The following is a 22,972-nucleotide window of genomic DNA, read 5'->3' as shown; positions in this document are numbered from 1 at the left end:
AAAAAGTATAAAATATTCATTGGACGACATGCACACTTCATTCAAATTCAGCAACAATATCTATTTAAGCAAATACTGAGACTTACAGAAGGCGTTGAGGAGGGTGTTTTCACTGGAAACAGTTCAGGTATGGAATTCAGTTCAGCTAATAACTGAGCAAGCTGAAATTAATAAAGATAACCTATTGAAATCTCACTGTAAACTTGCAAATATTTAACCTACTCAGTCCTTACCATGCTCTGTTTTCAAATCCATTAAATCACAGTGTAAGTAACCACTCTTTAGAACAGTTCATTTTAAACATCTACCCCTAAACATTCAAAGCTCTATAGCAGGTTTTAGCACCACGAATCCCACTGATTTTTTACTGAAGTCATGCAGCTAAAAATCACATCTAACTCTGTCAAATGTGGCTCTAAAGAATTTTGTTATACTGGGGTTACAGTATCCATGACCAGTAATGACTGGAATTTTCAATTAGCATAAGACAGCTAATCCGTTGACAACAAGAATGGACCTAACTGCATCAGGGGATTATAAGAGGTAAGAGGTTTCTTGTGGGCTCTCTTGCCACACATTTTCCTAATATGTGATTGCTGGCACACAAAGGCCGTGTCTACACGTGCCCCAAACTTCGAAATGGCCACGCAAATGGCCATTTCGAAGTTTACTAATGAAGCGCTGAAATGCATATTCAGCGCTTCATGAGCATGCGGGCGGCAGCTGGCACTTCGAAATTGCCGCGGATTGCCGCCGCGCGTCTCGTCCAGACGGGGCTCCTTTTCGAAAGGACCCCGCCTACTTCGAAGTCCCCTTATTCCCATGAGCTTCGAAGTAGGCGGGGTCCTTTCGAAAAGGAGCCCCGTCTGGACGAGACGCGCGGCGGCAATCCGCGGCAATTTCGAAGTGCCGCTGCCGCCCGCATGCTCATGAAGCGCTGAATATGCATTTCAGCGCTTCATTAGTAAACTTCGAAATGGCCATTTGCGTGGCCATTTCGAAGTTTGGGGCACGTGTAGACATAGCCAAAATTATTTTGACAGTGCGGACATTGGAATACATCATGTCGCCCAGGTGTACGACTAAGTCAGCCCTCTAACTGGCGTAACTTACACTGACCTAAGCACCAATGAGGACAGCTTCTCACATCAACATAGTACTGCTGCTTGCCAGTGGGCTGAAGTAATTAAGTCAGTGGAAGACCTCTTTCCAGATAGTGTAGAGTAAGAGGCGTTGGAGTGTAGCCATAATATCAGTGATTTTTCTTGGCTGGTTCTAATTTCCTCCTAGTCTTTTTTTTTAATCAGAACCCAGTGAGAACAGTCAGCAGCTTCCCTTTTACTATACAGCAAACCCTCGATTTAACAGACTCTGATATAACAGACTTCAGAAATAACAGACGCTGTCTGCCCCTCCTCCCCCAATAAATGCCGGAGACTCACCAAAGCCACCGTTGGGGCTGGAGGATCTGCTGGGGCTGCCGGGACTACTACAGCAGCTGGGGCCACTGGGGCCAGAAGAGCTGGGGTAGTGGGGGATTGGGGCAGGGCGCAGGAGCTCTTCTCCCCGCCCTGTATGCATGGAACATATCTGCACCCAGCCGCCACTCTCTGTGATGGCGCTGAGCAGACCCATGGGGTTGGAGGCTGCTGCCTGCGGGCAGGCTGGGGGCAGAGCCGCAGCGCTGAGCGCTGCAGGAGATGGAAGGAGCCAGGCTGGCATTCAGCTCCTTTCTTGGTAATAGAGAGATGGATGTGAGAGGGGAAGGATGGGGCAGGAGGCATGAAGGGAAGGAGGGGCAGGGGACAGGTGTGAGTGACGGGTTGGAAAGATCAGTGCATCATCGAACGGTAAAACCATTCAGATATAATGGACTTTCAGCATTAACAGACACTCCATCCAGCCCTCCAGTAATCGGTTAAATCGAGAGTTTATTGTACCCCAGCATGGAGTGTCTAGGAGTGAAGTCACACCCTACTTCAGCCCACAGATGAGACTGCAACTAGCCTATAGTAATCCTGTGTGCATGTGTGCACACACCTCTTTGCAAAACAATGTACTAAAAAAGCCTTGCTGTTCAACACGTCCCCACCACAGCTAGGTCGTGTCTACACTAGCCCAAACTTCGAAATGGCCATGCAAATGGCCATTTCGAAGTTTACTAATGAAGCGCTAAAATACATATTCAGCACCTCATTAGCATGTGGGTGGCCGCGGCACTTCGAAATTGAAGCGGCTCACCGCCGCGCGGCTCGTCCCAATGGGGCTCCTTTTCGAAAGGACCCCGCCTACTTCGAAGTCCCCTTATTCCTATCTGCTCAAAGGAATAAGGGGACTTCGAAGTAGGCAGGGTCCTTTCGAAAAGGAGCCCAATCGGGATGAGCCACACCAATTTCGAAGTGCCGCGGCCACCCTCATGCTAATGAGGCGCTGAATATGTACTTCAGCGCTTCATTAGTAAACTTCGAAATGGCCATTTACATGGCCATTTCAAAGTTTGGGGCTAGTGTAGACACGGCCTTAGTGTGATAGACACTAGGCAAGATCTTTGGCTTAACAATTTGTCCTAATTAGTATTTAGCTCAGGCACCCTCCTTCTGTAACTGCCCTCAGACAGACTCAAACCTGGGGCCTCTGGAGCTTAGTGCAGAGGTGCCCCTACAGCTTGAGTTAAAGGCCAGCTGGTCTTTACCTCCAGCTGTAGAGGCACCTCTGCACTAAGCTCCAGAGGCCCCAGGTTTGAGTCTGCCTGAGGGCAGTTACAGAAGCAGGGTGCCTGAGCTAAATACTAATTAAGACACTAGGTAAAGCAGCAATAAAGTAGTTATACTACATGAGAGACCCAAACTCAGATCCTGGACCTGTGCCCTTGACTAGCCTTGACATCACCTTGACGAGCCATTTTGAAATACTACAGACTTGCTCTGAATGGAGTTACACTCTGGGCTTCAACAGCTGGCAATAGGGAGCTTCATAAGAGGGAAAGACCTTAAACAGGGAAAATGCTGAATTTCTGGCTACCAAACATTTGAGATAACCATGGCAAAAATCACATGGGGACATAGAGAGTCTTTGCGGGCATTTCTCAGTACAGACCTAATATGCATTTAAATGTTATCTAAAAACAGTCATATTAAACACCCCTCATTAGTGATTCACAGAGATATTAAACTGGGAGTGGCTGTAAATACCAATAAGGACAGCACAGTTATACAGAGAACCCTAGATAGATTAGGAACAAGGGAAAGAAACTATAAAATGAGCTTTAATTTGGAAATGTATAAGCTAGTAGCCCTGGAAGAAAATAATCAAATATCCATGCCTAATAGAAGCAGAAACAAGAAAAGTAGTACAGCTGAATGGGCAACAGGGAACCCAAATAAGGCATAGCTCTGTATCACAATATGGCAGCAATAAAGACTACTGGGACTTGGAGCTGCATACCCAAAGGCATCACAGCACAGAGCAGGAAGGTAATAACCTCCCTCATGCATGATACGTTACTTCTCCACCAAGTAAACAACATACACTTATGGGATGCAAAAATCTTGACAGTTTTATTCTATTTTTCCGGTTAGCAAACTGCAACAGATCTCAACCACTCAGGTAAATTAACAACCCTATTGTCACTGCTTTTTGATAGGATCTGGTTATGTGTTCACTATGGAAGTAACCTGGACCCTTACTCCATTGTTGCCCCTCTAATCCCACTCCTATCCACATATGTAAACCCCTTCCCTGAGTTTTGTGGTACTCTCAGTCCAAATGAGCCAGCAAGGCTATATAGTCCAGGTGAGGTTTTCACTTCAGCAGATAATGTACATCCTTTGAAATAAGGACACAGAATAAAGCCTTCCAACAATTCTTCCAATCAGCAAAAGACAGAGAAGTTCTCCCAAAACTCACTGGGAGCAGCTCAATTTATTGCAGCAGGACGAACCATGGAATATCATCAAGGAAGGCCGAATGAGGCACATACAAGAGAGTGCACCACCAGCTGGACACAGGAACTCAAGCACAGCTTTGCAGTGTGCCTGCTCACGGCCAGGCACAGCTAACCTGACCATTGGGATGCCAATCACCCAGCAAGCCCTGTAGTGAAGAATACCTGCAGTGAATACTAGCTTTTGCTGGCTTAATCTTACCATGGCTTTATTTTCTTTGATGTTCATGGCTCTTTTAAGCAGAGCACTGGAGCTTTCTTCCTGTATCTCTTTAACATCCTCCTCAGACTCTGAGGCAGACCCCTCTAGTTTCCTCCACCGCTTGCTGATTTTCTCTCTTGTGAGAGTTTTAGGGGGTTTATTGTCTTGCAAGTGTAACTTGGAAAAAGATGCTTCTGGCACCTTCCTCTTTGTAGACTTCCTTGAGGGGAACTGAAATGCCACACGAAGACCAAAGCTTCTTCTCTTGGGGGAAGTTTTCTCTTCCTCCTCCTCCTCCTCCTCCTCACTACCCAGTAAAGATAAATTATTGGTCTCTCCATCACTCAAATGTGACACTGCTGGCTGAAAGCAGAGATCATTAATGCATTATATTGACAACAGTCACATGGGAAAAGGCCAATTTTTCTTATTATTAAACTAAGTAGATTTTGTACTGCACCTCTGCCCAAGAATGAATTTCATTCACTGCAAAAAGTTTCCAATCCCCTATCCTTCGTTACATGCACTAGTAGATATTTTTACATCTCTGGCTTTATTAATACATGAATAAAAGATTAACTATTAAGGAAAATAGTGGTAAAAGAAAAACAACCTAACATTTATCTTCATCACAAATACCAGACACTGTTAAATAACAGAATAAATTTCGACCAGCTATATGAAAACACAAGAGGATTATACACAGAAAGAAAGGACGGGAGGAGTCTGAATACAATGAAAAGTTCGTGCTAGTTTTACCATCATTCCATTTGCACTGTTTACACCCAGCTCAGTTGGAGCAAAGCCTTCAAACACTTCACTCTCTGAATCAGTGTCTTCAGTGAAAATTCTCCTCAGTTCCTCAGTCAGGTACTTGGATTGAAATCGAACATTCTGTTGAGCAAGCATACAAAAATCACAACAGGTAGGGCTACAGTTTGCCAGGCAAAGAGTGTGTCTACGCTTGCATTCCTCTTTTGAAAGAGGTATGCAAACGAGGTAAATAAAAAAATGCAAACAGTGCATACATTTGCATATTTGGCAACTCATTTGCATATTCTAATTTTGAAAGAGTTTCTTTCAGAAGAAGAAAGCCAGTGTAGACGCTGCTCTTTCGAAGGTAAACCCATCTTTGAAAGAATCCTTCTTCCCTGTATTTAATGGGGAAAGAGGGATGCAAGTGTAGATGTACCCAAAGAGAATCCAAACTTTTCCAATCTAAATCAGAAAATGCGTAAGAAGAAAGAGTTGCTGAGAATATGGTATGTTCCTGTGATAATGTTAAATGCAAAAGCTGCCACAAGAAAAAAACACACACACTGTGTTTCAGCCCATCAATTATTTCAAATGAGCAGAGATACTTCCCAGTTTTGCCATCTTTTTAAATGTTCACCTCAGAGATTTTTGTTTTTAACTGAGCTTGTGTCTTTGTTTCATTATGGTGCATAAAAGCAGATCTGAGCAATTTGCTTTAAAAATAGATTTCTTTTTAAACCTCAGAAATTTTAACGCTGGCCTTCTGTGTGTTCGCTGGAAGAGATGTTGGGGGAATATTGTTACTTTTCACTGAAGGGGAAGAGGGAGCTGAATCTGCCAAAGTTTCCTTTACTCAAAATCTCCGTTCATCACTGAAGTTAAATAAGGTAAAAAAGTTTTACACACCCTAACTATAAATTCCTTCTGTGCAATTTATACACTCTTCCTTTGCTCTTGGGATATCATTTTATTACCTTTCCAACAGGGGCCACCTCGTTCCTTAGGAGAGTGCCACAGCTGGCAGCATGTGTTTCTACTGGTGGTGCACAGCTGCAAATGCCTTGATGCCCATAAAAAATTTATTCCACACACAAATGGAAAAAATGAGAGAGAACATTGCTCTCCAGTTACCTTAGGGGTTTTGAAGCTAGACAGAAAGCAAACTTTTAATGTTAAAAACTAGTGAAAAAGAACATTTTCCACAATAAAAAAGAACCCCCAAATACCTTTAAGTCTTGCTCACACATCATATACTTTACACAGAATTGGTTTACTATACAGACAACAAAAAGCAACAATATTCGGCTGCAATGAGGAAAGGAGATTTAAAAAAGAAGAAATAGAGAAAAGCTTCAGAATGTCTGTCTGTCATTACCGCTGCCTTGAAAAACAGGACTAGCACAGGGCAGGTGATATACACACAAGCACACTCCACCTGCCTTTTGAAACTTAGCATCATTCAGTTAAGACACTTTGCATCTCAAGTTTTCTTTGAATGTTTTTAACTCCCACACAAGATACATAAATGACCTTTCATACAACTGCATTTGGCTAAATATCTTTATTTTTTCCCTCCAATTCCCTCCCTTCCAGACTTTAATTATACACTTCTTTATCTTGAGATAATATCTGGTGAAAAATAGATATAATAGATGCATGCAAAAACTTGCAGGGTAATAGAGGAAAAATCACTGCATATACTGTTTCTTTACACTTAAAACATCTACAAATTATTATGGGTAATTGGAGTGAGTTTTCTCTGAGCAAAATTACTTTGTTCTTTTGTTGATAGCTGCAGTGCAGCTGCTTGAGAAAGGAACAAACACAAAAGGAAAGTAACTTTCAAGTGAAATTGTATTTTTCTTTGAGAAAAACTAAGTTTGGGTTTGTTTTGTACATGCATAAAACTGCAGCACTGGCTTGAAAGAAGAGTGTCAGTCAATTTGCGAGCTCTGTTACAGCTACTGAAAACAGGGAACAAGGACCAATGACGTGCAAGATCAGTCCAGCAAGGTGTTTCGAATACAGAGATCTCCTTAACAGTAATTTATTACATAGGAAGCAGACAAGCAAGCAAGGCAAAACTAATGCAACTAGACTTTGGGTGTGCCTATACTACATGGAAGATTGACTTGGTCTGAATCTATCTACTGGGGTTCGACTTCCCGTGCCTGGTAGAGACATGTAAAATCAAACTATCTAGGATCAGCAGTCGACCCCTGTACTCCTCAACATCGCAACGAGTACGGGAGGCCCTGTTGACGGCCAAGTAAGTTGACTGCAGATACGCAATTCTAGCTACGATTGCCTAGCTAGAACTGACTTATGTACAATCAACTTACAACTTCTACCAGTGCTACAGCAGCAGACCTGCAGCAATATTGCAGTAACGCTCTAACAAATGTTTTCTGCATTGACTGAAGAGGTTTTTCCATCTATGTAGTTAAAACATCTCTTCAAGAGGTGATGGAAGAATTTTCCCATTGACCTAGCTGGGCCTACACTGGGAGTTAGGTTGCCTAACCTTGGTGCTCGCGGGACAAAGTATTTCACAAGCCTGAGCAACATAGCTAGATTGAGCTAATGTTTACATGACACAAATGAGATTACAGGAGACTTTCAGGAACTCTGCATGGTAAGAGACGTGAATCATTGTACTGGTAACAGAATTTGTGTATTCTTTTTTGATGGGCTAAAAAGGTGTGGTTTTCTATTATGCTGGCTTCACTGAAGGAGGAGCCTGTGCTAAGACACAGCTAGCAAACATACCTTCAAACATGTTAATTTAACATAAGTGAAAAAACACACAGTAACTGCATCTTATTCTTGGCCATCCAAGACAGGGGCATTAGTTTCTTTGCCTTTCTTGCTGACTGATTGATACTTAGGCAGCATCCTTGATGGCTATTTGTCTAATCTGCTTCCCTTAGAACTGTGTTGGTATCTTCCAGGCTTATGTCCTCCATCTCTTCTCCAGTTCCTTAGCTACACTCGCAAGGTGAGCCCATTTCCTCCCAAAGCTTCAGCTACACTGTTACACTGATGACTTTCAAATATACCTCATCCATAATTTCCTAGTAGTTTGGCTTCTTCCCCTCCAATATAACTAAAATCTGCTCTTTCATAATTAACTTCTTCACTAAAACCTTTGTCCAAGGATTAGCCATCTTTCTGATTATGTTAATTCAGATCTCCCACCTGCAGCCTACACAAAATACCAAGAAAGCCATCTTTTTTCTTCCAGTGTGCTATGCCTTTCCTTTTCTTGAATCTTTTAACTAGCTCCCTGTGCCTCATCACAAAAAAGAGATAAGTTCATCACTGTCAAACTCAGTAAACTTTACTCTTATATAAACCAGTATATCTTCTTTGCTCCCTTCTCTGTTCACACTATCCTTCTTCTCATACTCTCCGCTTCCAGTACTTTCAACTGCCAACTCAAAGAACAAAAAATATTCTACTATACCTAGTCACTGCACAGGTTAGCTAGCAATAAACGACACCTGTGTGCCTCACTGCTAGGACAAATCTCTACAGATAAAAGAATAAAAACATGTTAGCATCTTAGTACTGAAATAGTAACTCAAAGGGTAAGGCTCCCATAGAATCCCACTTCAACACTGCAGAGGTGCAACTGATTCATCCCAGCACATTTTACTGAACTGCATCACATTCTCCAGCATAAGCTATCGCTGAATAGCCATTATTCTCGCCTACAGGCTATGTGGGCAAGTTACCAATACCAGATTCACTCTAGGCTCACTCATTGCAGAAAGGAAAATGTATAATTAAATCCAGTACTTAAGGTGAATAGTTTGTTTCTCATAAAAGGATTATAAATTTCCACTCCTGCCAGGAGTTAAGGTCAGCGTTGCCCTGAACCAAATTCAAAGAGGTTTTATCGTTCAAACTGGATACACTAGAGGGGATGATAAAATGTTCTTACCTTTTTTCCAGACTCTAATGAGTCAAAACTATCACAGCTGTCATCTGATGACAAGGTTTGCATGGGAGCATCATCTCTAAAACCAAGAAAATCCTCATCGTCGCTGGGGGCGTTAAAAATGTCAGCCATTTCTTTGGGCATCTGTTTTCAATTCAACGTAAGATGGAAGATAAAGTCAGTCATTGCAATAATCATCCACTAAAAGCTCTAATGGGAATAGCAGCCTCTTGTTCATTTGTCACTCTTATTCACACATAAATATACATTATATAGAATGCATGAAGCAGAATTGTATCTCAATAAGCCAAACTCCACATGATGCTGTGCAGACTGCCTGAATGTACGAATAGAGGCCCCAATCCGACAAACACTTCTGCACATGCTTAACGTCATTCAGTGGGCCAGCTCATGGGAGTAAAGATAAGCACAATATGGTAAGCGTCTGGAGGATGAGGCTGTATATTTTAATCACAGAAATGTGCCAAATGGATCTTTAGATGACGGTTTAACTAATATTTTCACACTCAGTACCATCTAAAATTTAACTACAAAGCAAACAGTTCAGAAATGAGGACTGTCACAGATTTCAGGCATTTTGGAAAGGTCTGTCGCTGCAAAGAGACTTCAATATTAAGATTTTAAGCCTTTTGTAACAATATTTATAGTACACAACCATTTGCAATGTTTTTAAAAATAAAAAAATTATAGTGTGCATTCATACTCATTACTACACAAGGCTTATTTTGCGACATTCAGTAAGATAAAGCAAACCCAGGAGGCCCAGAGCACTGTCAGGTATGAACGCAGGATTTCATCTGTAGGGGGTGCTGTAGAGAAGGACATCTCTCAGTCTTCGTAAAATGACCAGATTTGTGCTTAATTATGCTTTCACAAAAGGAGCAAATTTCAGGGCTGCAGCCCAAAGGCTAAGAAAGTTCCGCCACAAGCACACAGAGCTTCTCCATTGTGACATGACATTCTAACATTCCAATAAGCCTAACTAATGGAGGCAGGTCAGAGATGGTAAAGAAAGTCCTTAAGGCAGCTCTCAATCTTATACCATTGTTTTTGCGTATGACCTAACTGAATGAGAATGCCTAGCTGTATGCAGAAAGGAGACAGAAGGTGCTCTGCATCGTGTGGTTAGTGCCCATGTGACCAGATTGCTCAACAGTAACCAAGTAATTCACACTCAGAGCAAGGGGTATACTTCAAGCGTCTCTTATTCACTGTGTGAATATTTTGCATATTCTGATCTCATTCCCCACATACAGTTTCTACTGGAATTGATGAAATACTGATTTCAAGCAGGGTTCACAAGGTATTATGATACAACATACTTATTCTGTAAGTGAACTCAGATACGCAGAATGCTATGTGGCAATCCCGTTTAGCAGATGAAAATAAGTTTCTAAATACTGCCAAAATGACACAGATTTTCTTCAATCTTTTATCTGTGCCATAAACAAATCTTTTCCAAATGATAACTGCCACCTTCCAAATGTATGGGGGTGTGAGGGAAGGATCAATCATGTTACTGGACAATTTCCACTGTTAGTGGAAATGCAAGTGACAACTGGACGAGTGCATCCTCAAATAAATAATAATGCAAGAGCATCTAAATGCCTAATTCTAATCTCATACCCTCCAGACAAACTCTACTGATGTAAATAGATTCAATCCTGATTTATACTGGTTTAAACAAGACCAGAATCAGTTACTAAACAATTGGCCCAAGCTGGCAGATACCTCAATCCCTTCAGTTAATTTCCTAAGGCACTTCAGCCAGAGTTGCACTGGCCAAAGTAGAGTTCTGCCCAGTCCACCCCTAAACATGGGCAGACAGAATCTCATTCCTCTGCTATGGAGAAATTCTTCACTCAACAGAGAAGGGTTAAAAACGGAGCATTATACATTTTAATGACTTAATGGAAAACATACAAGGGCCTTGTTGCTAGGAATAATTTGCTTCCAGGAACAACTGCATTAGTTCTTGTGCTATTGTACAGCTGAGCTAGCCACTGCTGCGATTACTGTATGCCTAACTAATTTCTTCATCGTCGTCTATTACTTCTGCATCTGCACCAGAGGAGCCATTATGGGGGTGTAATTACCGATTATGAACAAAGGGGGAAAAAACATACTTTCCCAGTAGAGGACTGTTTTTTGATCTCTATGCAGTCTTAGATACTGAGGAGCTCTGATTAAAGTTACTTGCTGCAGAACTTCAAAAGACTTTTAGTTTGTGACCACCCCCCCTCTGATTTTCAAGAGTCTCATTAAAATGTTCAGGAGTCCCCATTCCAACTAAGTGGTTTAATTTAATAGAAGCAAAGAAAGCATAATTTATATAAGGTGGTCATAGCCAATGAGTTTGCACAGGACACCCTGCTAGTGCATCTTAAAAGTTGTGTTTCCGGCACCAATAGCTGTCATTTTCCTGTCCATCTCCTTTAAGAGATTCTGTTCAGTTCATCAGTGATTTACTAGACTGCACAATAGTTACACACAATGAATAACTTCTTTTTAAACTGTGTGCTCCAAATTGTGTAAAAAATCCAAAGTGATACCCCCCAAAATCTGAGTTTCTGAAGACAGAGCAGATAATTGGGGGGGGTAGTAAGGGATGGAAACAGTGAATTGTGGAACTTAGTGAAATTTCAGATAATCTGTTTTAAACTTTGCTAGTTTTAAGGAGACATAAATGCATCAACTGTTGGTTCTTCCCCTTTTATAAAATCACAGTGTGCCTTATAGCTATTCTCAATCTCAGTGCTTACTCACAGCTGAAAAGTATAAGCAACACAAGATTAGAGTATAAAACTATGAAGGTTCTGGAGAAATGGACAAATCTGTAGGGTGTGTGCTCGTCTCAGGCTGCACAAGCAGGTTTAAAGCTAGAAATATAAGCTGTAAGAAAAACACAATAAATAAATATGTTAGTTTATAAGGTGCCACAGGACTTCTTGTTGTCTTTGCAGTATGGACTAACATGGCTATCCCTCTGATACAAGAAAAATCCATTCGCTGTATTACAAAAAAAAAAAAAGAAGAGACGAAAGAAAAAAGGATTTTTAAGCACCATGAAAGGCCATCTTCAGCAATTTTATAAATGTCACAACATTCTGGATCAGGTGCCTCAAGCACTACACACAAAGCTCTCACAGCAGGCCAAATTTATTCCTGATAGTACAGCACTGATATCAACAGAGCTATACCAAAGATGAATCTGCGCCAGTATCTTTTGTATGGCATGTCACTATTAGTTGTGTAAAATTTTGACAGCTGTGCATTTCATTCTCTTGTTAAGGATCAATCAAAATGCATTCATGCGCTTAAATAGTTGTTAAATGATAGATCCTATTCTTTTAATTCTGCCAAACAAAACAAAGGCAGTAAAAACATGTTTGTCCTAAATACATTTTACAAAAATTGAGAGAAAACGACCTACTCAAAAGTATGTGAAGGATAGAAGCATCTCACACTAACTTTTTGCACTGGCATGCCATATTAAAAAATAAAAAAATACACAGCAGAGGTAGGGAAGGAAAGGAAAGAACGCTCCCAATATGCTCAAACAAAAGTTACACCAAATAGTCCAACATAAAAGACATTGGTTAAAGTGCAATTAAATCTGCTGGATTATAGTTGAGTTTTGAGCAAATGTCTTTCAAGAACATTAGAGATGCAACAAAACCATACTGAAAAGCAGAGAAAAGCTTATAACAAACCAAACCCTTTGAAATAATGGAATTTCACAGATTGCACAACCCATTTTGGCTTGGAACATAAACCACAGCCTAAACCTAATCCGAACCAGAATCTCACTTCCTCAGCCTTTTTCCATTAATATTACATTTTAAGGTGATTATTTGTATTGCAGAAGCACCTAAAATGTTCCCAGTGCTTTCCGGATGAAGGTAAAAAAAAATAGTGCCTGCCCTTAAGAGTATATAATCAAAACATTCCCATAATAACCACACTTAGCAATAAGTATACATGGCCTTTGGTCTGATGCAGGAAAAACATCCCAAGCCAGATAAGTACCTAATACTTCGCTAGGTCTGTTTCCTCATCTCTAAATTTGAGATAATGAAATACTGTTTTAAGAATGTTGAAATGTTTGTACAAATGTCACTTTAAAGCACACCGATACTGAATACAAGATATATAAACAGTGAAATTGCTAGTATTGCATAGGGATGCTAATGGTTATCCAGCAAGCTTCACCCTAAATAGATGAGGCTTACCAGTTATGGGTAACAGAGGGGGGCTGGACCAACCCCCACAACCCCAGGGACAGGGAGCTGCTCCAGCCCTGCAGGGACTGCAGTGGGTAGAGGGATGCACTCCAGCTTGGTGGAAGCAGCTCTTGTCCATCAGAGTCCTGGCCCCTTCTGTAGTCAGGGGCACTCCAGCCCAGCCAGAGCACCCCTTGTCTGTGGGGGTGAGGGGCAGAGCACCACCCCCAGCAGCTCCCTTCCCATTTAATCAGTTAACTGATTAAACTAATCAAAGGGGAGTTTACATCCCTAGTGTTGCATTGGTGTAATTGGGGCAAACTAACTAGAGTTTGTGTTTATGTAAATTGGCAAATCTGCTCCCATTGTAACCAAAGAGAGAATGACACACAGACACAAATTAGCTTAAAACAAATGTTACTATTCCAAAACAATAAAAAATACAAAGTTTAAGTGACATCTTTGTGTATAATATGTGACTGATGGAGAATGTGTGTAATATTAGCTCTCTGTACAAGCAAAACAAGATTTTCCTTACTGTCAGCAGAGCAAATTTCATCTGAACTGAGAGAAAAATAACCAGACCATGTGACTTGTTTTAGGTGTCAGGAGCAACAGTAAAGATTCTGGAATCAGAATTCATCAGGCAGCTGTGTTGATGCAAACGGCAGAACAGAATACCATTCACCATTCTGCAGGTTTTCACTTTTGCAATGCTAGGAAGAATAAAGATTATTTAAAAGAACATCCACAATAGGGATGTAACTACTAATTAAAATAGTTAAATGGCTAAACTATTAAAACTATATTATTTAACCAGTTAAACACACACAGGCTCGTGCAGGGTAGCTTTGTGTGGGTTCCAGCCTAGCCTATGCAGCATGGCTGGGACCCCAAAACAGACATGGTGGCTAGTCATGCCTGTAAGCTGTGCATTTGTGCAGCTGCTTAGAAGAGATTCAAATGCCACCCAGCTGATTAGTAGAGCGGCCAGGCTGGTTTTTCTTTTTTTTTTTTGGTTTCTATTGCTGGTGCACATTCACACATGCGTTTGTGCACATAAAAAATGTTCTGCATGTGGATGGGGAAAAAAAATCCACATGTGGACTGAAAAGGTTAGTGGGAACACTGACCAGGACCCTACAACCTTGAAAAGGATCCAGTCCCATCTGGCACACCAGCATGGCCAAGATACCACTGGCTGGCCCAACACAGCTGAGGCTGCTCTGGCCTGGTATGGCTGGCCATCTGCACCAGGGTTTGGCCACGATCTGGTTAACTGGTTGCTTAGTAAGCATTCAGGTAAGCCAAATGCTTACCAGGTAACCTTTTAAATCCCCAATCCACAACCCATATTTGGTCATATCTGAGCTCTAATGGATACAAATTCTGAAAGATAATCCACATTTCTACTGCATTATCAGGTTTTGTCATTATACACACACGTTACCAGATGACCCTTTTCAACTAAGGTTGTTGATTAATTACAGTTAACTCACACAATTAAGTCAAAAAATCATCACAATTAATTGCAGTTTTAATTGCACCATTAAAATAAAATATCAATTGAAATTATGAAATATTTTGGTATTTTTCTATACTTTCAAATATATTGATTTCAATTACAACATAAAATACAAAGTGTACAGTGCTCACTTTATCACAAGTTTTTGCACTGTAAAAATGGAAAAGAAATAGAATTTTCCAGTTTATGTCCTACAAGCATTCTATATCCAGCCCACAGACTGCCTCAGGCACAGAGCTGTCAACAGCATCTTTCTGCTCCCCGTAGCTCTCTGCCCCAGATGCTGGGAGGCATGGAAAGGCTTTCACATGCTGCTCTGGCCCCCTTGCAAAATATCTCAGCTCCCATTGGCCAGTTTATGGTTTCTGGCCAATAGGAGCCAAGAGACCTTTGCTGGGGGTAGGGGCAGTATGCAAAGCTTCCCCCTCCCCTCCAGTATCTGGAGCAGAGGTCCCACACCCCTCCCGCTCTAGGCCACAGCCCAGCTTAGAGAAACAAGTTTGCTTACATTTATGGAAGATAATGCTGCCCACTTTTTATTTACAATGTCACCTGAAAGTAAGAACAGGGGTGTGTATGCTCTTTTGTAGCTGGCATTGCAAGGTATTTATGTGCCTGATACGCTAAACATTCGTATGCTACTTCATGCTTCAGCCAGCATCCCAGAGAACATATGTCAATGCTGCTGATACTCGTTAAAATAAGTGGGTTAATTAAATTTGTGACTGAACTCCTTGGGGGAGAACTGTGTTTACCTGAATTGGTCTGTTTTACCTGCATTCTACCATATATTTCATGCATTATGGATGATGACCCAGCATGTGTTAGTTTTAAGAACACTTTCACTGCAGATTTGACAAAAACACCAAGGAGGTACCAACATGAGATTTCTAAAAGGCAGTTACAGCACCTGACCCAAGGTTTAAGAATCAGACATGTCTTCCAAAATCTTGGCAGAAGGAACTGCAGAGCATACTTGCAGAAGCCAAATAAGAAACACGCCAACCTGGAAACTACAGAATGCAAAACACCAAAATAAAATAAAACAAAATAAACCTTCTGCTGGTGTCATCTGACTCAGATGATGAAAATGCACATGCTTCCGTCCACACTACTTAGGACTGCTACCAAGCTGAAATGTCATCACCATGGATGCTTTGTCCTCTGCAATGCATGAAAGGACGTATGAACCCTTAGTGAATCTGGTACACAAATAGCTTGCATCACCAGGCACAACAGTGCCATGAGACTGCCTCTTCTCACTTTCAGGTGACACTGTCAATAAAAAGCAGGAAGCATTATTTCCTTCAGATGTAAACAAACTTTTTGGTCTGAGCAACTGAGTGGACTTGTAGGGTCAAAAGTTTTACAATGTTTTATTTTTGAAATTAACTGGTCTGTAAGTTCAACATTCACGATACAGAGATTGTACTACAGTACTTGTAATGAGGGGGACGCAAAAATACTTTTTTCTTTTTACTATGCAAATATCCATAAGCAAAAATAAATGTAAACTGAGCACTGGATGCCTTGCATTCTGCTGAAATTGAAAAAAATACATTTGAAAATGTAGAAAACATTGAAAAAAATTTAAATAAATGGTATTCTATTATTGTTTAAACAGTGCAATTAATCACATTTAATTTTTAATCACTTGACAGCCCTATTTTCAACCAATCATTATCATCTCCACTACTATCCATTCTCACTGTTAGCATCATTTTAATGACAAACAAAAGTAATGTATAAAATGACTATGATGTAACTGAATGAAAGTTTCTTTTCTCTATTTTTGCTGTTTGTGTATACAGCATTGCAAACAGTGCTGCTGTGACCAAAAGCATCTCAGGATATGGGAGAGAGAAGCTCAGTGATTGGACCAACTTTTGGTGGAAAGTACTAGATAGCTAAAACCTGAAACAACTTTTAGCTCAAAACAAAAAAGCAGTCAAGTAGCACTTTAAAGACTAATAAAATAATTTATTAGGTGGTGAGCTTTCATTGGACAGACCCGCTTCTTCAGACCACAGCCATATCAGAACACACTCAATATTTAAGGCACGGTATAGTATATAGACTAGCACAGCTTTCTCTCTGTTACTATTCAACTTTTAGCTCATGTTTTTAAAAGTAATTAAACAGCTACAACTGAGAAAACACATGGGACTCAAGACTATTCATGTTAGGTCCTGTGAATACATAACCTTCCATGGTTCAATTAAAGCAGTGCTTTTCTTACTAGGAAAAAAGGTGCCAGAACCCTCCCAGGTTTAAACCCCCGCCCTCTGGCCCCAACCCACTGCTACCTTAACTCCCTGCCCCTCCACAGCCCCAAACCGCCACAGCCTTAACTCCCTGCCCCTCCACAGCCCCAACCTAATGCAAGGCTTTAACCCCGCATCTCCTCTGCAGCCCCAACCCAGCACCAGGCTTTGATCCTCCCCCACCCACCTCCCCCACAGACAGGTTTTAACCCCTCTCCCCCCGCAAGGCCCCAACCCGCTGCCAGCCTGAACTCCTGCCCCCCACGCCCTGTGACCAGGCTTTACCTCCCCCTGCATCCCCAACCCACAGCCAGGCTTTAACACCCCTGCTCCCCCCACAGCCAGGCTTTAACCCCACTCGCCCTCCATGACCCCAACCTGCCACAGCCTTAAGCCCCTGCTCCCAGCCCACTGCAACCTTTACCCTTTCCCAACAGCCTCCCCCACACAACCCCAGGATTCACTTACATTTCAAAAGGAGCTCCACATACTGCTGCTCCTTCCCCAGCCCTCCAGCTCCCCCACATACAGTGCGGCAGGGGCAACTCTCTGATCTGCCACGCTGAAAGAGCAGGGAGCCGGATGCAGAGCAGCAGGAGCCGCAAGTGGCTGCTTAAAGAGGCACATGCAGCTCAGAGCTGCTCAGCTGCCTTTTAAAAACGGCAGCCCTGGGAAAAAAGGTGGCAGCATTCCACTGCCTTCTGCTGGAAAAGATGCCCTGATTTAAACCATTAATTAAATCTCAAACTTGTGTGTGGTGTGAACATTCCTATTTCAATTTAAGAATGGCTCATTGAATTTTAGCTTAAGCCGCTTCTTAATCAACATTCGTTAAACCAACTAAATTTTGTTTAGATCAAAACATGAATGTCTGCACAAACTTTTGTACCAATTTAACTAAATCAGGTTTTAAAAAAATTACACTTTAAATCGGTGCAAATTCACTTAGAGAAGTCCTTACCTGCAAGCAAAGTCAGTAGAATTTCACCCATTTGGAGCAAAAGCTACATCAAAGGTGGATTTTCACAGAGTAACTTCTGGGCACAGACCTACTTAAAGGCTTACAATAAATATTTGTATTACAGCACCACAGACACGCACCAATCAGGATCATACCCCCACTGAGGAAAGTACTGAACACAAATATAGCAAGAGACATTCACCACCAAGAACTATTTACATTTCAAGTCCTGTTCCTACAATGTGCTCCATAAAGGTGAATATACCGTAGAATCAAATTTCAAGACAGAGTAAGAAAGGAAAGATGATGGAAAAGTAAAAAAATGACATGATAGGAATCACATGATTACACACATGTTCACGTTACCTATGTGAACAAGCAGATTTTTTAAAATTTACTCAAACTAAGATATTTGATGATCTATCAACACAGTTGATCTGCCTGTTCACAGTTTCTTACCAGAAGCACAGTGCAAGCTGATGGTAGTTGAAGGGGCTTTCTAAAGTCCTTTGGGGAGGGAGTAACCCATGCACAAGAAGTACCATGGAAAAATACATGAAAGTGCTTTGGCAGAAGTGGAGGAAAACGGTGACCAAAAAAAGGATGTCTACTCGAGAGATCACAAAAGATTAAAGCTTTTGGAATACTTAAGTACCATGTGAAATGAAGGTAAGTTATCAACACAGCTGTATACTGTGACTATTAGGATTCTTCCTGAAAAGCTACATCCTTTATTGCATTAGCTAAACTATTACTGAATAAGACTTTTCCATTAACCTTTAGCAAATTTGGCTCTACACATGTCTAGAATAATGGAGTGTGGGTTTCTAAATGTTTTTAATTAATTACTAAATGGAGTTAAGCTAAATTATAAAATAAGGAATATTTGACTTCTCATGAAGTCTTACGACAAGAAACTTATTTACAACGTTATATGCTATGACTCCTCCTTTAATCCCACACCCGCAATAAGCATTTTCCACCATCACGAAGCTGTAACTTTTCCCACTGTTCATCATTACAACCAAACAGCCTTTATTATCAGGAACTAAAGCCCTAATCCTGCAATTTAGAATGTGGGCAGACTACTACAGCTACATGTAGCCCTCCAGAAGTCAGTGGAGTTCAGCAGTCTATCCACACATTGTAAGTCGCAGGAATAAGATTCAACAAATGCCTTTTTTTTTATAGGTAGTGTGAACCTGCAATACATCAAAGGTGCTTTGATAAAAGATTGCTAACGTTATGAATAAGAGAACAGCAGATAGTGTGACCGTACTTCCAACTTCTTTTCCATTTTGCCGGACAGCTCTTCCCCACAATAACTAATTTTTCACTTATAACCACTTGTGTATTTCTGATTTAATTTTGCCTGAAACAGAAGTAACATCCTCTCATCTGAGGCCTCTAATCCACTTCTGATGACAGATTTCTCATTCATGTAAGACAATTCCCAGCAGCACCAACAACTGCCACAGGCCCTGAGACAAGGTGTGGGGAGGGAGGGCAGCTCCCCATCCCAGAAGGGGCAGGGCCAAAGGTGGAAGGGGTGGGGCTTAGAGCAATACACAGAGCAGCAAGGTAGTGCTCCACAGTGTTTCAAAGGGCTTAGAGCTCCAGCCACTGCTACTGTACCAGTGGCTGGAGCTCCTGGCCCCTTTGAATGCTGGGCTCCGGGACAACTGTTCGCTTTGCCTCCCTCTGTCAGCAGGCCTAAAAATGCCAATTTTACAAATGCCAAATACTGTATATGAATCTCCACCATACCCGAAACACACATTTGGCCCCAAAGACTAAATTTCTATAAAAAACTGACACTTGTATTGACAAAACTCCCATTTCAAGAAAGCTTCAGATGCCTCCAAAAACATATGTACAACTGGGGTTCCCATGTATAGCCACGCACACTCTATGGATATACTTAAATTAGGCCAGTGGGTCGGCAAACAATATAAATGAATGAAGCCGGTAAAATGAAGTCACACAACCATCTCACTAAACAAGTTTGTGCCTGTAACCTTTGAACATCACTGTATTTTTTTAAGAGCCTAACATAATCAATACTATATTATGATTCAGGGAGACGAGGAAGCCTGAAACACAGGTGAATTCTTGAAGCTGCTGGCTCCATGTGGCTCAGCAGGAAGCAATTTAACTCTCTGCTATTAGACCTCCAGAGAAATAAGGAATAGGGAGGAGTGCAGGACTGCAGTGCCTCCTGCACCAAAAACTCCTACCCCAAACTGCAATAACAAACAAAAACAACATTAGAAAAGATTGCTGTTCTCTCTTCCTTCCAATTCCGTGTAAAAATATAACAGAGTTTTTATTTTCTCTCTTGCCCCTTGCGTAAAAATGTGACTGAGGGTGATAATAATGGCACAACCTTGTAGCATTAGGCATTAATATTTTGCAGTTTCATAGAAGTCATCAAAAGGTATGAAAACACTTTACAAGTACCACCAGCCTCAGAACTTTCCAGTAATATTGTTATTCTCACTTTCAGGTGGAGAGAAAAGTGAAGATCAGGTTAAACTGATGGAACTGAGCCAGGAACAGAGCACAGGTTCCTAACATATTTATATGGAAGATTGCAATTAGTTTAACACCTTTCCACTTCTGAAATGTTTAGTAAGGTTTCCAGTCTGTGTTCAATTGCCTCCCATGTAAAACTGCTTTCATTTAATCTTAGCAGAGCCACTAATCTGCCCTCAATGAAATTATGCTATGTTCTTGGAAAGTCACCACATGTATTAATCCTAATCCGGCATATACCTTCACAAGTAACTTTATGTGCTTTTCTTCCTTATACTACTACTATCACAACAAAAAACAGTCAAGTAGCACTTTAAAGACTAGCAAAATAATTTATTAGGTGAGCTTTTGTGGGACAGATGCACTTCTTCAGACCAGAGCCAGACCAGAACAGACTCAATAATTCTACTAATAATTCTACGTGAAATGAAAAGCTATTCACACATGTAAAACTAAACCCCAAAGGCTCGAATCTTGCAAATATCTATACACAGACTTGACAAAAAGCAGTCAGGTAGCACTTTAAAGACTAGCAATAAATTATTTTGCTAGTTTTTAAAGTGGTGCTACTTGACTGTTTTTTGTTTTGATAGTATATAGACTAGCACGGCTCCCTCTCTGTTACTACACAGACTTGATGTTACTCGTGTGCATGTTTGTATGACTGGGATCTAAACAAACATTTTTTAACAAACATAAGAAGAGGACAGAAGCAAAAGAACTATTACTATTAAAATGTTTGAGAGTCAAGCCACCCATAGACTTAAAAAAACCGCAGATCGTCCTTTCCAAAACCATGAAAATAAACTCTTTGATACAGCACAGCAAACGTTTTAAGATTTAAAAAAATCCTTTTTTCACCTTAAGATATATTTTTAACAACACGGTTTTACGTTAATTTCTCCAAACCCGCAGAAGATTGCAGTGAAAAACAACAAACTTCATTAAAATGAACAGTAGCGCTTTCTTCCTAAGTTTGCACCCAGCCCTGACAAACACAACGAATTCATGTTTTGCTTGCTGAGTTTCACAAGAGTTTTACAGTATCACACGCGAAGAGGTGTGTTAACTTTTAACACGTAACAGTGCCCATTCACACATCGCTTCAGAACCCTGCGTTTTGAATATTAACTCGCTGGTTCTCTTGCGGCGGGAAGGGGGAGGGAGCGGCGGGAAGGGGGGCGTGGCGTTACCAGCCCCCCCGCCGCCGCTCCTCTTTTTTTTTTTTTTTTTTTTTTTGCCACCGCTGCCAAGTGCGCGCGGTAACGTCCCCAACTTTTGTTCCAAACCTGAGCTGCCAGAACTGCAGCCACGTGAGGTTACCGGGGAACAGAGCAAAAGGGGAGGCAAGTCTGGCCCGTCCAACGAGACCAGAACGGCAGGAGGGGACCCCCCTCCCCCGCCGCCCAGTCTCTCTGGAAATACCGAGGCGTTATTGGAAATGTCGGAGAACTTCCGAGAACCAGCTCAGTCATCCCCCCTCAGAGGCCACCCGTGAAGCCGGGGAGACTCGTACAAAACACACAGGCCCAGGCCAAGGCATGAGCCCCCCCTCGCCCCTCCCCCGCCCCGGGAGCCACAAGGCGAGGGCTCCCCCCGTGCAGTGCGCCGCGGGCGGGCGGGGAGGAGGAAGGCAGCACAGGAGGCGGCTGGGCTGTCCCCAGCTCGGGGTAAGAAGCCTCGCCCGGCAGCCGAGCAGGGCCCTTGGCGGGACACGCTCCACGTGGTGGAGAACAAACACAGGCGGCCGCTGCTGGGGGCGGTGGGCTCGGGCGGAGGCGCGCCGCAATGCCCCGCCGCCGCTGCCCGGGCACACGCGGGGCGCCGAGCTGCTGCGGGCGGGGGCTCTAGGCGCGCCCGGGGCCGCCTCACCTTGCTCGCCGCTGCCATCCTGTTGCGCGCCCCGGCCCGGGACCCACCGCGCCGCCGACGCTGGGCCGCACAAAGCGCGGCTTCCCCCGGACGTGCGCGGGGCCCCGCTGCAGCCGCCGCCTGCTCCGCCCGGGGCGAGGCGCGGGCTGTGCTGGGCCCGCCCCCGAGCCCCGCTCGCCGCGCCGCGACTGCGAGGCGCGCTCGTGACCCCAGTCCGGGCGGGCAGGCCGGCTCGGGACCCCGCTCATTGCGGCCGGGGTAGGCCCAGCCCCTAGGGCCGCCGGCGGGGGGCCAGCGCCATCCCCTGCGCACCACAGCGAGAGCCCCCGGCGGCCGTGGGGCGAGGCACGCGGCAGGACTTGGCCGTTGGGTTGGCACGGGCTGCCCCAGGGGAGGCGGCTTAGCTCCGTGCAGGGGGACCCCTCTCGCCGCCGCCGCCGGCGGGGAAGCGGCCGCAGGCTGGCGGCCCAGCGGCAGTTTAACGTGCCGCTGGAGTGCGGAGTGGCCCCGCCACCGGGCTGATTGCGCTCCCGGCCTAGCCCTGGGCCCGCGCCCTCAGCGGTACCGAAGAGGGGAATTTCCCGGAGCGGGGAGGTCAGGCCTCAGCTCTCCCCAGGGGACGCCAGGCTCCGCTTCTGGCTCCCTGCCCCCAGGCTGCCGGTGGAGCTCCGCTCCCAGCCACAGCCTGGCTCCCCGCTCCTTGCCCCCGCGGGGTTATTTGCTCTGG

General features: G+C 43.1%; 1 protein-coding gene across 1 annotated transcript in view; it reads right to left on the bottom strand.

Annotated features, from left to right (window-relative positions):
- Window positions 1-22,692, bottom strand: part of CDCA7L (cell division cycle associated 7 like) — a 31,734-nt gene extending 9,042 nt beyond the window's left edge. The window contains exons 1-5 of the mRNA XM_074984644.1: window positions 22,246-22,692; window positions 8,848-8,988; window positions 4,905-5,039; window positions 4,146-4,508; window positions 87-161 (exon numbers count right to left, since the gene is read on the bottom strand). Coding sequence (XP_074840745.1) covers window positions 87-161; window positions 4,146-4,508; window positions 4,905-5,039; window positions 8,848-8,988; window positions 22,246-22,263 — 732 coding nt within the window. The 5' untranslated portion in view covers window positions 22,264-22,692. The remainder of the gene's footprint in view (window positions 1-86; window positions 162-4,145; window positions 4,509-4,904; window positions 5,040-8,847; window positions 8,989-22,245) is intronic.
- Between the last annotated feature and the right edge of the window lie 280 nt (window positions 22,693-22,972).

Source organism: Carettochelys insculpta, chromosome 2, assembly GCF_033958435.1.
Source record: "Carettochelys insculpta isolate YL-2023 chromosome 2, ASM3395843v1, whole genome shotgun sequence".
NCBI lineage: Eukaryota > Metazoa > Chordata > Testudines > Carettochelyidae > Carettochelys > Carettochelys insculpta.
Note: the sequence above shows the minus strand (reverse complement) of the source record. Positions and strands in the feature narration are given on the sequence as shown.